Source organism: Tauraco erythrolophus, chromosome 3 (genome assembly GCF_009769465.1).
Source record: "Tauraco erythrolophus isolate bTauEry1 chromosome 3, bTauEry1.pri, whole genome shotgun sequence".
NCBI classification, from domain to species: domain Eukaryota; kingdom Metazoa; phylum Chordata; class Aves; order Musophagiformes; family Musophagidae; genus Tauraco; species Tauraco erythrolophus.
In genome coordinates this window covers 25,309,311-25,327,065 of record NC_141467.1, presented here as the reverse complement: position 1 = coordinate 25,327,065, position 17,755 = coordinate 25,309,311, and the positions used below count along the sequence as shown (strand labels likewise).

Genomic DNA, 17,755 nt, shown 5'->3' with positions numbered 1-17,755 from the left:
CTAACATCCTCCTGCCCAGCTTTGATTATTAACCTCCTTTGACTTTAAAGCTCTGTAGGAGACTCTCCTGACCTTTCCTAGCAGCTGAGGGGACTTTGGTGCGTTTGCTTTGCATAGGTTTATGAGCCATGACAAACTTTGTTTCTTATTAAATCTAAGCTATTAAAAACCCCCTCAAAACCTGAAACCCCCAGGAAAACCCGCAGCATGTGACTCACAGCATGTGAAAGAGCTGTAGCTTTCTCAGAATCCAACTTTTTCAATATCCGTCTTACAGTTCTATGGGAAAAAGGGCGTTTTCTTTTGAGAATGTTTTTGAGTTACAAGGCCTGCAAATTTCAGTCCTGTAATATTAACTAAAAGAAAAAATTAATCTTTTTTTTTTTTTTGCTAAGGGTAAGTATGTCTTGAATGTACCTAAAGGATTCAGCATGTGTTGGAGACCAGTTGTTGTCGTGAGTCTATGTATAACATGATATAGCTTTCGATGGATAGTTTTAAGTCTGAGACTGATGTCTGCAGAACGGTGAACATTCATACTTAGTTCTAAAGGGAAGAAAAAATAATCCAGGTTGAAGGTGTGTCTGAATGATGGTTTTCAGTATCAGGAGTAAGAAGGGAGACGTCACTAAAGGGCTAGGAGTTTTACTGTGCCGCATGAGAACCGAGGGCAGAGGAAAGGGAGGGGACTGCCTGGAAGAGGAGGGTTAGAATTGGAAAAGAGAGGGTGTTACTGTTTGTTACCTTGATCAGCAGGCGGTACGATTAGGGTATGTGTTAGAAAGCCAGCTTAATTAATGTATGCATTTATGCCTGGTATTGTTGTAGTATACAAAACCTACATCTGTGTTATTTTATAATGCTTATCATGTTGCATCTATGTGAAAACCATTAATAAAGTGTAATCATTATTGCTCATTACTTTATCATGAGTTTTTAATTCAAATAAAAATAATTTATAGATCTTTAATAGCTTGTTATGTGTTTTTGACTCCAAGGAGATAACTCATAACAGAACTGAAAGGTCTTGTTTCACCTAAGGCTTTTCAGTTAGATTTTGCTGTTTAGTTGAAAATAAATCTAATTATTCTGTTGATTTAGTTACATAAATATTCTGTACTGTAACTCAAAGCAGAATTTCACTAGTAAGCTTTTACTTTTACAGTGTATTGTAGCTTTATCACGTAAAGGTTTATTCCTATGTGACATGTGATGCCACTGTGACACACATGAGATGCAGTTTCAGAGTGTTTGCTGAAAAAACCTCAGCTCTAGCTGCCCTTTGTTCTTCTTGACCTTACCCCTTCAAGCATGAACACTGCTGAACGCAACAAAGACAGGATAAAATAATTTGTATTTTGGAGGCACAGAGAGGAATCGGATTTCAGAGAGATTTCTTAGCAAGTCCTCATTCTCCTCTTGTTCTCTAGCCTGGGCTTGCCTTTCCCTGCCTGGCCCCTGCCCCCTTGCTCCAAACTTGGAAATGATCTCAATCACCTACCTGCGGTACCTTGAATCTTTATTGTGCCTTGCTGAGACAGCAGGACAAGTGGAAGAGAATTACGTCCTTGAATCTCAGTCTTCCCTGTAGTCTGCTGGCAAGGCAACAGCTCTGAGTGCTGAAGTGTCCCTGGCCTCCTCATGCTATGGGGAGCTACTGCTTTCCTTGTTCTACAGGAGACTAAGAGTGGGGGTCTCATTGGTCCTACCAGTGTGAAGCTGAGTAATCCCGTTCTCAGCTGCTTGCCTTGTCTCTCTTTCAGAGACTGCTGTTTGCACAGCACGTCTGGCTTTATCTGTGTGCAGATCTGCCAGCGGCGTTTTCAGCTCCGCAAATTTGCACACGGCAATACAAATTTGAATGTTAGTACTTTGATAGCCTGAGTTGTACTTTGGCAGTTTGGGAGTAGGCTTGTGTGTGATTCTGCAAGATGGTACCTCAGGCGCAGAAACCTCTGGGTGTGAGCATAGGCAGAGAGAGGCCGGGGGCCGTGCCTGCCGTCTCCAAGAGTGCAAATTTCCCGTGTGTGCGAGGCAGCACTTCCTATGGCTTGTGCAACCATGTGGAAGGGGAATGTAGCAGCCAAGGGACTAAATCCATGCCCTGGGTTGTTCTTCCAGTCCCTAGTGTGACCTCTGTCCACTGGCTTGGTTGGGTTCCTGGCCTGAGTACTCTATTCTGCCTTTAAAGCCCTGATTTTTCCACAGCATATTTGTTCTGTGGTTCTATCAGTTATTCATCAGTATTATAATTTTGTCTGAATTTCTGCTGCTTTATAAAATGGTTTTGCATCCATTTCTGTCCCAGTCATGGTGCTTGATACAGGGAAAAGTAGCCTTTCTGAATCTCTCAGAACTAAGAGCTGTTTCTGATTGCGGGCGTGTGTGTATGTTTGTGCTTTTTCTGTGAAGACCATGTTCATGATCTGTGTCCGTGTGGTGGGAAATGTCTAAGGGAATTTATGGAGATTTTAGATACATTGGCTGATAAAACAATAAACATAGTTTTATTTAGCTTCATTTTTCTTTTATTTGTTTTGGACTTTTTCTCTAGGAAGTGATATCCTTCAAGACTTGCATCTGAATTTCCTCATCTTCATGTCCTACATAATTTCTCTACTTTTTAAAACTTTGCAATTGATTGTTTCATACAAAATGCATGACTAAGAAATTAAGGTTGTAAAATCATGTACAAAATGTTAAAAAATGCCTCTTTTGTGCTTGCCTGTGTAGCCTTATATATATAAATATAAATAGAGAAATAAGTATGTATAAGGCTACACAGACCTACAACATATATATGTGTGTATATTTTTTTTTTTTCTCCTACAGAATCCTGCTAGGTTTATCCACAGCATCTGCAGCTGATGACAGCTGTAATCATAGTTACCTAATATGTGGCCCCATCCCCTTTCCCACCCAATATTCAGACCCTGATTTGAGAACCTATCCAGTGCAGATGGAATGAACAGTGAATTTAGCTACAGTTTCTGCAGAACATGTGCAAACTGACATTACAGGCCTGAAATAGCCCAGATGCATACAGGCTGTCATTAAAAATGCAGAAGTTCGTTTTCTGACACCCAAGTGATTCTACTGCATGGTTCCATCTGTTTTTCCAAACTATATGATGCTACAGCTTCTGCACGGTTTAATGGTTCTCTGCAATGGCTGAACACATTTTGACACAGAATAACATTTTTCTCCTGGGCCCTCTCCTTAGGAATGGATGACCTACTTGTGCTGAAACTTTAATATTTAAATTAGGAACAAATCATCCTGTAACAGGCACCAGACATGGATTATTTCAACTCAGACATTTACAAAAGGAAAAATATGGTCATGAGTGAAGAAAGGAGCTTAGAATACGTGTTGGCAACCTGAGCTGCAACTGGTGATACCAGTATCAAAAATTACACTGCAACGGCACTCTCAGGGGGGTCAGTGTTGGCTCTGTATTCTAAATGGTCATGGCCATGTGCTCACCTTTGGTCTTTTTATTAACTGTTTCACATCTACAGTCTTCAAATAGACAGTTCCAGAGCCGGTTGTACCATACATACATAGCCCTCTTCACCTTTCACGTATGTTCTTTACCACTTCTTGGTGACATTAAAGAAAAATGAGTAAGAAAAATGCTTCAATATCCAGAGAATTGGGAGAGAAACTCTAGAGGATGAGACTCTTGTACAACTACACTTTTTAAAAAGAACTATTTATATCTGTAGAGCAATTTTATGTATTTTGCGTGTCTGTGTGTGGGGAATAAAAAAAAAAAAGAAATCATGCTGCGTTCCCAGAACTTCGCTTGTGTTCATATAGCTACACTGTTGTGTGGATCCTCTGTTATCAGGATTTGATGTGCACTTATTTATGTGTGTTTAACTTTAAAAGTAAGAATGAATTCATGTTCTAAATACAAGTAATGCTCCTTGCTGTTTTTCAGCAACTCACCCACTTGTCTATCCTGTTTTAGGTAGCACTAAGTTGGTCCGAGGTCAAAAAACTAAGAAGTTCACCTGAACGTCAAGCATTTTCACTATTTCATCCCTCATGTCTCAACCTTTTTATTGTGAAAATGAGGAAAAGTCAAATTTACTTGTTTTTGTCATTGTTTTCTACTTTATTGGATACTTTTTTTAAGAACAAAGCTAAAATCCAAACCCCTAGACCTCAGCTGCTTCTAATGCATGGAAAATTAATCTGACATCACTTGAGCATGCATCAGTGAGTTACATCTGTACTGTGGTGTTTTCTGCCTTACCTAAGGAGGGAAAACACATCTGGCTTATAAATTAAATCAAAATTTAAATACTTCATTCAAGCATGTAGTGGGTAACTGCTCTATATATTTTACAGGCCTATAGTGTAAATTACGTGGTATGATGGTAAAAGTTTCCTATGTTTCCTTAGAGGACCATACTGAGAAAACTTGCAGCCTCACAGTATGTCGAAGTATAATTTTGGCTACCTGATGTTCTTCAACTATGGCATTGTCTGTAACAGTTGTGTTTCTTGATTGTTTTTAGAAATTGCCCCTTGGTTACGTGTGTTCAGAGCAGAAGATGCTGTGGACTTCTCACAGTTAACATTTGACCCAGGACAAAAAGAGCTTATTGCTGGAGCAAGGTGAGAAATCTGTTTTCTTTTCATGTTGCATCAGACTGGGTTTTGTTCTTTATTGATAAGTAATATTGAGCCAAACTCTGACATCAGCTTACTCTCATGTGACTCCTCTGCCTTCCAGACCCACTAAACTGAACATTGTGTGTATTTGTTTTTCTTATTCCTGATCAAAGTTAAAAGATGGACTTCCTGATATCAAGGATCCTAATAGCTTACACAATTCTCATTTTTAAGAGGACTATCCTGGAATACTCTCAAACTTTGGATGCATACAGTAGAACAGGCAGATGCTGTATGACAATGTGACAAAAGTTGCCATAGTATAAAACTTATGATGATCCAAAATTTGGCTACACAATATGGCTCTTTGTGCTTGGATGATTTTAATAATTATTCAGTACAATGCCAGGAACAATCTGTTAAAGACTGCAGACTTAGTGGTAAAGTCAGTGATAACTGTAATTTTTACACAGTGGGACAGTACTTCGCAAGCTGTGATCAACAGTGACACTGTCTTAGGTGTCAATGTTGAAGCAGTGACAGTCCTTGAAAACCATTTTTTTCTCCTCTTAGCACATGAACCATAGTAAAACATTTCGGATGGCAAAAAATTATAACCATCTAAACTTATTATTTTAATCTGCCTTCTGAATATATTTTGCTCTTGAATTAACACAGTTCTAGTCACTTCATTTTTCTATTAGATTTAGCATTGGAATATACTTCTGTTTCCCAATTTGTTTCTTAGTTGAAAATGAGGTTCAAAACACAGAGTCAGAAAATGCACTGTGAGAAATTTTTTTTGTCTGCCAATGGAAGTTGCTTATCTACACAGACAAAACTTTCTCAGTGTGAAGAGAGAGAGAGAGATATCCCTGGCCCACCTGAAGTGGGATGTCCTGTGCACTCATGTTGTTTTTTCTATTCTGTAAGCTGCCAAGTGAAATGAGGCATGAGGCTGTCGACTGGAGCTGTTCTGTTAAGACAGACAGAATAAGTCAGAGCTGTATGAACCTCTCCTCAGTCCCATGGAATTGTGTATTGGATCGATGCACACTGTATAGATCTCAATAACTGATGAAAAAAATGTTGTTTTTTTTTTCCTTCTTCACTTTTTTACCTCCTTACTGGTCATCTGTGCTCCAAATCTCAGCAAAGAATATGCTCGTTTGAACTTGTGCTTTTGATGAAGTCTTTTGAATCACTGTGGGATAAGCTTTGGATGGTTTTGTTGAATGGTCAGTGACTATGAAAAAAATGCCAATTCTGCCTTTTGCAAAAGACTCAATACAGTAAAAGCAAAAGGATTCATTTGGTTTCTTTCTAAGTTAATGCTGCTTCAGAGCTTCATATTTCTTGTTCTGGCTAAAATTGCAAAATTAAAAATATTCAGTGTTTTTCAAATCACAACAGAAATCTCTGTTTTCCGAAGTCCAATATAGCTGGCTGTTATGCATTCATAGAATTTGTTGGATGTTTCCTCTCATTCTGTATTTCCGTTCTGAATTCTAAGCTTTTCCACAGTGCTGCTGTGTTTGACCGTGGAGACCTCACTTTAGAATGACTGCACTTGCCAGTGGGTTTCTCTAATTGTACTAGTATTGCTATTAGTACATCCTTTTCACTGCACGTTTTTCTCTTCCTGAAGCATTGTGCCAGAGTGTATGGTGGAAGTTTTTTTATGTCCTGGAATCATAGATTCAGAGACAGCAACCAGTTGTCAGGGCACTATAGTCCCAAAAATGCAAGTGTTGATCTTACTGATTATTCATGTAGTCCCTGCTGCCGTGTAGAATGAATCCACTCACTGTGAATACGATGTTGAGTTTTCTGCTCGTTTGCAGCAGTGGTGTTTACAGCCTTTCGTAGTCTCAACTGGCTGCAGTGATTTTTTTTTTTTTTTTTTTCCCCCACACTGTTTGTAGTTACCTTTCAGCCAGGGCCGTTTGAATGGAGCATTAATATTACCATACTTGTGCTATAGCCGGTGGATAACATTTTAATACAAGTTTCATTCACATCTGCCTCACAGGATTCACATATCTGAACAGCCGTTAGTAGAATTCCTTTTCTGTCCTAAGCCACAAATGTGCTCTCATAAAGACAGTGAAGAGAATGCACTGTTAATTCCTCTTCCTTAGTGAAATATCTTTTGATATTTCAATTATATATACAGTTATTTCTCTTAGAATATTTCAACTTTTTTTTATTATCTTCTAGTACTAACACTTCAGTACCAAAAACTGTGTGCAATGTGATTTCAGAAAGGTCCAAACAGTTAAAAGTTTCTGTTCAGTTGTGAAAATGATAATTTGTAGCCCTCTAACATGTGTGACATGGCACGTGGCAAAGCAACAAATAAACTTAGACTACTCTGTTCACACTGCCAAGAGAAGTACTCTCATTATGATTTACTTGTCCAGTATCCAAACAAAACCAGGAGATGATGCTTGCACATCTAGGTTTTTGCTTTAGTAAGGTGGTGTTCTTCTAAACCAGAGGAATGATTTTCACAGCTGGGAGCTGGGTCCTGTCTCAGATTAAGTTTATAATTGATTTTTTTCACCTTAGTGGCATTTAGTGAACTCTTCCCCCAAATTTCTCTGTCTAAGAAGCGAAACAAAATTGTGTTGTAAAAATTTGACACTATTGGAAATTCTCAAATTCCTTTTCCATCAGTGATATTCATTGCGGGTGATTTTTTGCCATTTTTGAAGTTCTACAGCCTCTAAAGAGGTTCATGACTTGTTTGTCTTAATAAGCAAGGTAGCAAAGATCCCAGCTGGGATCCAGCCTGGATTCCCATTGGGAGCTGCCAATGTCATGCAGCAATGTAAAAAGGCAGATACAATCCCATGATGCCTCGAAAGATGTATCTTATAGAGTGATATTGTTGCACGAGGTCCTCAGGAGGCTTGAAGCTGCAATAGTGTGTATTATTCTATTCTGATTATCTATGCTTAAACAAGGATAACCAAAATTAGAAAGAGACCTAAGAAAGGGCTGCTAAAAGGCAAATGAAGAGGCTTGGAACTGTAGTGCAGGAAAACAAAGGCTGAGCATATGCACAGCACCTGCCCATGAATCCGTCAGCAGGTACATGCAGGGAAGAAAATAGCTGCATAAACCACACAGTAGCATTGGCAGAAAACCAAATCAGTTTAAGTTGGCCATGGGTAATTTAGTCAAGAAACAATGAGATTTGTCATATTTTACCAGCGCAAACAAAACAAGAACAGAAATATTTTTGAAATAGAGATCTCTAAATATATGAAAGAGACATTATTCTATAGTATTTGTCATAGCAGTCGATGACTGGAAAGGTAATTACTAGTCCTATATTGCTAAGATTAGCCTCACCTTTCCAGTTTGGGAAATAAAGGTGGTCTTCTGATGTCTACAGGCATTCTGTAGTTGCTGTGCCAAAACAGATTTTTTTTTTTTTTTACAACTTTATCTGCACCCCACTCTGGCTTCCACAGCTTGCCTTCCAGTCTTTGTGAGAAGTCTCTAGTTGATGTTTTATTTTATTCTGCAAAAAGTCCAGTTATCCTATAGGTCTTGAGTTGATTAATTCAGACTCTCCTAGCCTTATTTCAGTTTCCTTACACAATCTGCAGAGATCTACGAATGTTACTACTGCAATACTAACACACACCTTCACTTTAATCATCCAGTCCACCCTGGCACTGTATTTCCCTTGTGCTATGGAGTTGCCCAAGATTTGGAGCCACCCCTGCCTTTCACTCTCCCTCCACTCCCATTAGGGAGAGAGGCTGCTGATCCCAATGAATCTTGGTTTTCAGCTTTGGCTGGCTTCTTTCTAGAGAGTGCGCAGTCGTGTTTCTCTGAATGCAGTACAAACAAGTAACTACCGTCTTTCAAATTCCTCACAAATCCTGTACCTTAACTGTGGGGAGTGTCTTCATTTCTTAGGTCACACTGGTACGTGTTTGAGGCCATGAAGTCCAATGCCTTTTAGTAGCAAAGGCTTTATTTTCTGAATTCTGCTCTACAGTATAGGGTCAATTATACCTCCTGTTTTAATTGTAAAAGGTGCTAGTACAATTCCCAAGTTTAATGAGATTTGCACCTGTCTTTGTATCAGAGTGACCTGACAATCATTAAGGCCTTCCATTTTAACAGGTCTGCTTAGTAACATATAATAGATCTGACATGTAAGTGTTGTAATACTTTTGTTTTAAAACTGTTCCTTGGTCTTCTGTCAATCTGCTGTGGAAAAGGAGATAGATGTGTACTATTGATGAGGGCTTCAGAAGGAGAGGAATATCTTCTAAAGTGACTGATGAGTTAGCCTGGGTCTCAGTAACAACCTACAGTTGCCCTGCTTGCCTGGGACGTTTTTGCACAAATTGCCTGTGTAGAAAAACTCATTTAGATGGCTTTGAGAAATGGGGGAGAGGGATGGAGGGGGTGGGAACAGACAGGGGAAAGGGCAGAGGGAGAAATTTATCTTGCCCAACTTTGATCAAACTGCCCAAAGTGCATAGTGAAAACAAGCGAAGATTACGGTTCAATTTATGAAGCTGAATTAAGGGAAGAGGAATGATTTTTACTATGGCTGTTGGTTTTTAAAATTTGTGTTTGAAGAATGTGACAGGTTTTTCAGTGTTATGTCAACTGGGTCTAGATTTAATGTAAAAGGAGCTTTTTTTCTTAATAGGTATGTGCTAAATTGTATGAGATAATACCTTTATGAAAAACAGAAAAAAAAGAAAATAGATTAATGCAAAACACTCTACAGAGAAAATTCAGTATGGGTGTAAAACTGTGGTTAGTGCGTTATGAAGACTATTGGCTTTTGACACAGGGCAACGTAGCTATGTTCCCATGAAACTATATCTTTAAAATTTGCCTCAGGCATTGTTCTTAACATCACGTCTGACCTGACAGATAAAAATAAATGAGTTCTCTTGCAATCTGAAACCTTCTAGGGAATTCGTTTGTTTTCTTCAAAAAAAACCCATATGGCAGGGCAGAATTTACTTTTAAAATTAAGTGGCATCAGCGAAGGATTACTCTCAGGGCATTAGCTCCTCAGCAAGCTGAAGGAAATGAGAGACTGGTTGTTTATCTTATTCTGATAAATCCCAATAAAATATTCAGATGAATATTTCTGTATGTGTTATTTAGTGGACTGACTTAGCATCTAATCAAATATGATAATGAATTCTCTATTTTGAAATGCCAGTAAGCATGGAGATTCGTGAATTTCCCCAGGAACAACCTTGACTTCTTTTCCTTTGTGGAAGTGCTCTGCCATATGTCCTGCAGTGTTTTCTGTGTTTCTCTCCTGGAAAGGTCAATTGAGGGGGGAAAAGACCAGCTCAGGGGAAAGATACAGCAGTGTCTGAATTGCCCTGGAAAATTACGCATTGTCTTTTTTTTCTCCTTGTTCCCTGACAATGCACTAAACACTTATCAGCTCTAGCTTTTCTAAGTCAAAAAATGTTAAAAGTATTCCAGCCATTTTGGTAAAATGAGTCAGCTAGAAGCATGTCTGAAACCAGCAGGTTAGGGGAAAAAATGTGTAGGTTCACAATAATTGGTTACATTTTCTTTTTAATCCATTCTTTTTTCCTCTTCTTTTTTTTAGTAACTTTTTACTTTTTTATTTTCTTAATGATTTTATTCAGACCATGCAAGAAGAATTATGTCAGAAGAAACTTGTTTGTTTAAAGGAAAAATGAAGTAATCCTCCTCTCCCAAGCCTCTTGTGCTTGAAATTATGAACTGGTGGAAATTATGAGCCTAGCTGGAGTTCCTTTTTGAGATGTGGTAATTTATTTTTTTTTTAATTCAAGTTAGGCTAGTTCAGCTATACTTTAAAATTATATTTATTTATCAGAAATGAGTCTGAAAAGCTATTCAACTTTTTTAAAATGGGATAATATATATTTAGACATATCTTACATTATTTTTACACAGAGCATCCTAATAATGCTGGGTTTCTGTTGTATGTTCTCCTGCAAGTTAATTAAACTTGCTTTGAGGATTATAACTTGCTTTGACGTGGCTTATTGCCTCAGTCACTCCTTATCTTGCTGATGAAGGACTGCAACAATATGCCTTTTCACTTAATTAGATGTGTGTTTGGGAACGTTAATTTGAACCATTACCACTGCTTGCCATAATAACAGAAAGGCAAATTAAAGGATTCATTAACAGTGGTTTAAGAATCTCTAATAAAGGAATAAATAACTGTACAGGTTTGCTTCTTGCTGTTGTCTGCTCCCAGCAGGAGAATCTGAGAGTTTCTTGTTAATGAGATGCTCTGAGTGCTACATATTAGGGAGAATGTGCCGGCACTAGGAATTAGTGCTATATTCTTTGGACATCCATCAGGGTTTTATTGTTCATTTAACACTTGGTTCAGGGTAATCAATGTCTGTCCTCCCACTGATTGATCTAATCTAATCTAAGGTATGGTTGAATGATAAATCTAGAAGAAATTATAATCCTACTGCTGCGGAAAGAGGAAGGTCTTTCTCCCCTTACTGTTTCTGTTTCCTACCTCACTAATGTGTTCCTAAATATTTTTAAAAGCTGATGCTTTGTACCTCTCGTGCTCGAGCCTTTTTCCACTATGCAGTTTTCTCCTCCTTCACACCAGCTCTGGTAATAGCCTGGTTGCAGAGTAACACTAGTCAATTCACTAACTTTACAAAAATTACTTGGTTTCTTGTGCTGATTTAATGTCTTGCCATTTTGATTAATGGAATTAACAAGATCATCAGAGGAGCCCTGGAGCTGACTCGGGATAAGATGGAAAGTGAAATAGCAGGGGTAAATGGAACTTATTTGGCAGAGAACACTGCTACTTCCGTGTAAGCCATCTTTAGAAATGACATCAGATGAGTGGAGTTCTGAAGTTATCTGTCTTTAATGGAAGTCATGACTTAGTGTATAGATACTTGATCTGTGCTAGCAGTAGTACATATCCTGCTGCAGAATACAGCAATTTACACCTTCTCTTGGTTCCTGGTTAGACTACGTCCTCCTGGCAGTTAGCTGCTCTTTTCTTCTGCAAAGAATGTTAGTCCAAACGTATGGTTTCTGTCCTACATTGGCAGCAGTTTGGTCCTTGCTGAACGTACCTGCTTGCGTGTGCCTTTATGACACTGAAATGCAGGGACAGGAGCTATCAGCTGGCCAGAGGCTGATAACCATCATATAAAAGAAGTCCTAGAGAGGTACCACTTGAAGCAGCTGTCAGGTCTGTGAAGGACTGTCCCCTACCTCTGAAACATTGGTGCCTTGCATGAGTTACTGCAGTGCGTGAGTGGCTGCACCCATCTGGTGAGAGGGCTGCTCACATGCTGGGCAGGTGTGTGGGTCTCAGTCCTCATTCCAAGCATACAGTCAGAAAATTTAACAGTGCAATGATGCATACTGTGTACATGACCTTCGCCTCTCAAAATTTGATGGGAGCAAGATTGAGTTTTATATGATGATGTGTTGACATGTGCTTGCCTTGGTATGCATCCTGCTTCTGAATTTGCCATGTACAGCAAGCTTCCACTGAAGGGAAGGGCTCTGCTGGAAACCAACACCTCTATCAGAGGACTTCAGCACGATCACAGGAGGGAAATTCAAGGCTATCTTTGAAAATGTGGGCCACTGAGTTTAGTATCTCCTTACTTTAAGTATACCTTTAACGTTAATGTGATCACTTACATAATTTTTGATCCTTTTTTTTTGGCTACAATTTCTTTTCTTAATGTAATAATAAAATTTAAAAAAAGTCCAAACTTTGGCTGCCTTAGACTTTATACCTTTTCCCCCCACTCCTCCTCCCCAAAAATACGCAAACAGCTGAAGTAAACTTTATGTGCCAAAGTTGATTGCTGTTGGAAAACAGGCCACAAAAGGTGTGAACTGTCTAAAATTTCTGTTTATTTAAGCCCATTCCCATTATTGCTTTTTTTTGGAGGAGATATAACAGAAGCATTTGAATTTAATTTCAAATTAATCTTGAAAAGAAACAGAAGATTGATATGCTGAACAATGAAATGGTGTGAAGACCACATAGGATATGCATGGCTTTTTATGTTGATGGGTACTGTACAGTGTATGCCATATCTGGCAAAATGTAAAAACTGGGGGCAGGTACTTTGAGATATGCCTTGCAACATTAAATAGTATTAAAGATTTCATCAGCCACAGTTGTGAAATACAGGGTTAATGTTTTGGTTGAGGTGATACTTCAGGATAAGGTTGAACCCAACAACTTAATAAATAGTGAAGTAAGCTCACAAATTTGTCTGGGCTAAAGCAAATTATTCAGAAAAGTCTTCCTCTGCATGCATTAGAGGTGCATAGGTGACATACTATGAGGCCATCTCCAGCTGGGGAACTTGAGTGCTGTGTGTGAGAAACAGGAGCCAAGAGAAGATGGTAATGCATGTTTGAGATGACAAGACATGATGGGACTTCAGGAGGACAGTGAGCTCCAGAGCTGCAGAGACAAGCCACTGATGCCTTTCTGCTTTTTCGGGAGAAGCCAATGGCAAGAAATATGTAGAAGTGATGCCTGGCTGTTGTTGGACATCCGTGTAGGAGTGCCATGTTCTAGGATCTCTAGTCGCTGCTGAGGCTGTATGTGGAGCGACAGGAAAGTGAATGTAGTAAGATTTGCTAATCCTGAGGAGCAACCATTAGAGAAGGAAATCAGATTTTACAGGATCTTTGAGTGAATTAATTTCATTTATTATAGGATTCTTTCCCAGTTGACTCTAATAGTGTTTTTCTTACTCTGTTTGCTAAGCTCAGTTTCTCTCTGGTCAGCCTACGATCACCTCAGTCTTCCTGTTTGCCCTTTTGAATTTTAATAAAACATAGTTAGTCTTTCATTCCTGAAGAATCCTGTAATTTTTGAAATTATTAAAAAAGAGCAATAAGAAAACCAAAAATTACCATAATTTTTAGGTTGAATTAGTGTGACCTTCTAGCCTGAAAATATTTATCTCTGTGTATATGCTGTTTTCACATCTTTAGCATTTATCAGTAAGCTACTTATTTCATTATTCTCATTTACTGAGACTTCTATTTCCTGCAAAATGCAGACAAAAAACTAGTTATTGACCATCCTGCTTTTCATTATTGTAATTTGACCATTTTCATATAATAGTTCAACCAGACCACTTTGATTAGATTTCTTTTAGTTCCAATGTATCATCTGTAGCTTTTTCACATATTTTCCTATCATATCTTAATATAGCCAAATGAATTTTCTACATCATAATTTTTTATTTGTATTTATTATGTCCTTTTCTCCTATTCTTATTTCTTTTGTTGTTGTTGTTTTATTTCCAATTGCTTATTTTACTACACTTCAGAACTAGAATTGGCTTTTACACAAAACTTTCCCGTCTTTATTGTGGAATCATGACTTCTTGCTTAATAGTTGATTCTTACAGAGCTTATACTTTTCATTTTCAGTCTTAATATTTTTTCCTTCCAGTAAATTGAATAAAATTTTCTTCTTTCACGTGAAATAGTTCTTGAAGTAAGTGCACAGGAAGGAATCTTTTACTGATTTATTTCCAGGAGATTTGGCAGCATGTCTGGTCATGCCTTACATTTCTGAGTTTGCTGCAACCCCTATTTATTGATTCAGACTTTCAATTGTAAATGCACATGAGGGCTTGGGGTGGGTTAGGTTTTTTTTTTTCTATTTTATGAGTTTTTCAAAAACTTAATCTAAAGTACGTTTTCCTAAGTTGTATGTGCCACTTTAATGTTCTTCTGATTCATGTCTGTGTTTAATGGAACAGTATTTATTGTTGTTGCATTCATGTTTTATAGCTTGCCATTTCACAAAGAAAAGGGTAAAATGCTGGACTTAACAACCAGCACTAACATGCTCTACTTTTGAATCTTCATGGATTTTCAATTGATTTTTGACATGGACTTGTTCAGGAACATATAGAAGATTAATTTTACATTTTTATCTGTAGTCGTACTGAATGTATTCACTGCAATAGATTGAAATACATTGTCATTAAGGAGGTGACTGAAGCATGCTTTTTGTGGTCCTCCATTCATTTCACACTGATACCAGCGGAAGTCTTTGTCACTGAACAGGCTCTTGATTAACAGGTTTTAATTATCATAGTTCAGCTAGAAAAGTTGTTCAGTGCTGTGAGTCTAAAACAAAATGCTTATTGCCTGCTGTTATCTGAAAGAATACAGGATGCTGCTTTATCTCAGAGTGAGTTGTGTTTTTTTCTCATTACAATGTCCTTCTGTTTGCAGATTTATGTGACATATTTGCTTTCCTCATTCATTAAGCACCAAATGGATACAAATTTACCAATTACCACCAGTGTCAAATCAGTTTAATTCCAGCATGTAAAGTTGTATTTGTCTTGCTTTTATTACCACCATATTTGGACAAGAGACAGCCCTACACAGCAAGAGCTCTGCATCCATGCTGCTGAAATGTACTTGGTCATTTTTATTTCACATCTTTTGTTGCTTTCAAAGCATAAATGCACTTGAATAAAGCTAAACAGAGATTGAAAAATTGCAATCCAGGGCATAAACTCAATAACGTATTGAAAAAAGTATTGCCACCTATCTCATGAGCAGCGTAATGGCTCTGCACATGCCATGAAAATTGACATTCACTTTTTCTTTGGACTGCCAAGTTTATTAATATCGTATGTCCTGTGAGTTTTTTTACTGTCATGCTCATATATATATATTTTTTAATATTCTTCTCGTATATGTCTTCTTTGAATCAGTTCTCCCATGCTACAGATGCATGCCTTAGAGTGTTAAACTATTGTATTTATAGAGCTAAATGTAGTCGTGCAAGTTTTCTGAAGTGGGCACATTTAGGTCGAATAGTTCTGATTGCTCTCCGACTGCTAATTTGCCACTTGTCCCATCATTATTTATGTAGTCACAGTCACTCTGTGCTGTCCATTTGCCCAGTTTGCCTCTATGTTGATAAAGAGTAATTCTTTTACTATGTATTGCACATTGCTTTTCTTCTTATTCCATTTTCTTTCTGCTGGCTTTTTGAAGATGAAAAGAATGTTTTAGTTGGTTATTGGCAGCCACAGAAAGTTGAAAAATGTACACTAATTAGCTCTGGCTCTTGGCTCATTCACATGATTATAGACATTTTAGTCTCCCTAACACTTATAGGATCAATATTTCTGATTCCACACTGGATATATGAATGGGTAGAAGTGTTGTACTGTACTACATAGGACACAAATCTCATTTTCTAGGAAAAAAAAATGCACAAAACTTTCACTCTCTCTTTTTCTTCACGATGATGCTGTGTTTATATATTTATCAATTTAGAATTTTTACAAATAGCTTACTTTTTAGTAGGCTGAAATGATGTCAGGATGAAAGACCATAAAAAAAACTCAATAATTTGATAATCTGTCTTAAAATGCCACGTAAGTGATAAATCTTCGGTAGATATCAAGATGAAGTACACATAGAGATTGCCATGACACTGTGCTAAGTATTGACACAAAACTAGAAGACCAGACTGTCTGCTCATTTATTTGCAACAGAGACTGTATTTATTTGTAGAGTGAGATGGGACATCTATGTGCCACTCCTGTGAGTCTGATACCACTGAGTTAAGAAAACAGTTTATACCTGCTGGGGATGCAGTTCAGTTTCTCTGGAAGAAAAAAGTTGTTCTGCTTCTATAAGTGGAAAAAAGATTTGCAACCACAGGGAAGTTGTAGGTATCTTTAACTGTAGTATCTGGAGTGAAAGCAGCACAATCGATGAGGGTTGGTGGAAACTTATAAGCAATGAGACGAGGAGCAGACTAATTATTTATGTTCCCTGCTGAATATTTCTGAGCAAGACATTTTGCAGATGTGAAGGTGTGTTTTGTCTTTACAGAGAGAGTGTAAATGGGTTAGAAGGACTACCTACATTGCTTCCTGGTATTTCATTAAAAATCTTTCAAGTCAACTTGCACGTAACTTGTAGATGAAGCTTTGTGCATTGTTTTTGCTGTTTATCCACTTCAGGTCTCTTCATGACTCAAACCCAAGTATTTTACTTACTAATTCATGGTGATTTATCTATACTAATAATAAATATTCTGTCTTTATTTTACTTTCTCATGAATTCTTGTGCTTAATAACCTTCCTCTTGCAATTTGAGTAACTCCCATTAGCAATATTCCTAGGAAAGACTAGTGACCCAATTCCTGTACATCCACAGTTTAAGCAGACCATATGTGTACCAGTCAATAAATAAATACATACAGCTGCACTCCAGAGTTCATAAATAAAGCTGGCCATGATAGTGGTTGTTTTCCTGAGATATGTGCTTTGAAAAAGAATATTCATTTTTTAAGTACAGTTTGTTTTTGTTCCTGCCCTACTGGCTCATTTAAAAAAATTAATAGGGATGTAAACTACAGGTCCTGACCATCTGTGCCCATTAACAGTATCTCATACCTTTTTGGAAGGAATTAAGTTTATTGTCTCAAGAAATGTGGGCTGATTTTGGTTTGAATTACACTTCTACCAGTTGCATGGATGTAATATTGCAGATGAATTGTGAATATAGCAAATATTTAAAGTTTAAATTTGCTCATCTCTTTGTTATCCATGGTTACTTTAAATGAATTTGATGAAATCTTAGAAATGAATGTTACAGATTTGTTGTGAATAAGTTAAAATTGAAGTAATTTATATTAATCTTTCAAAAAAATCTTCCTTTATATTTTTATCTATAAAGCATAATCACTCTGTAGTGGCATTAGAAAATAAGAATTGCTTTAAAAAACATAAAAATTAGGCAGAAGAGGACTGAAGAATATTATTTATGTGAAAATGTAGTAAAAAAAAAGATATAATGAAAAGAAAAAAAAGAAGTGTAAGAAGAAACTAAGGAAAAAAATTAATGGGGAGGAGGATTATGGCCATGGAGCATGGAAGAGCCTTACTGCAAACCTAGCACAAAAGAGAGTCTGTGCTAGAGAAGGTTTACTGAAATCAGTTCAAAGATGGTGTGGTATTTGCTCGTTTTTGAGGGACTGAAACCATGAGTGCTACCAACAGAGCAGATTTATCAGCACCAGTGGAACAACAACCAGATAGACACAGCAAGTTGG

At 37.5% G+C, this 17,755-nt stretch overlaps 1 protein-coding gene across 1 annotated transcript in view; it reads left to right on the top strand.

Moving 5' to 3' along the window:
* Positions 1-17,755, top strand: part of SEMA5A (semaphorin 5A) — a 236,043-nt gene that overhangs the window by 17,045 nt on the left and 201,243 nt on the right. Inside the window, exon 2 of the mRNA XM_086609066.1 lies at positions 4,530-4,629. Coding sequence (XP_086465192.1) covers positions 4,530-4,629 — 100 coding nt within the window. The remainder of the gene's footprint in view (positions 1-4,529; positions 4,630-17,755) is intronic.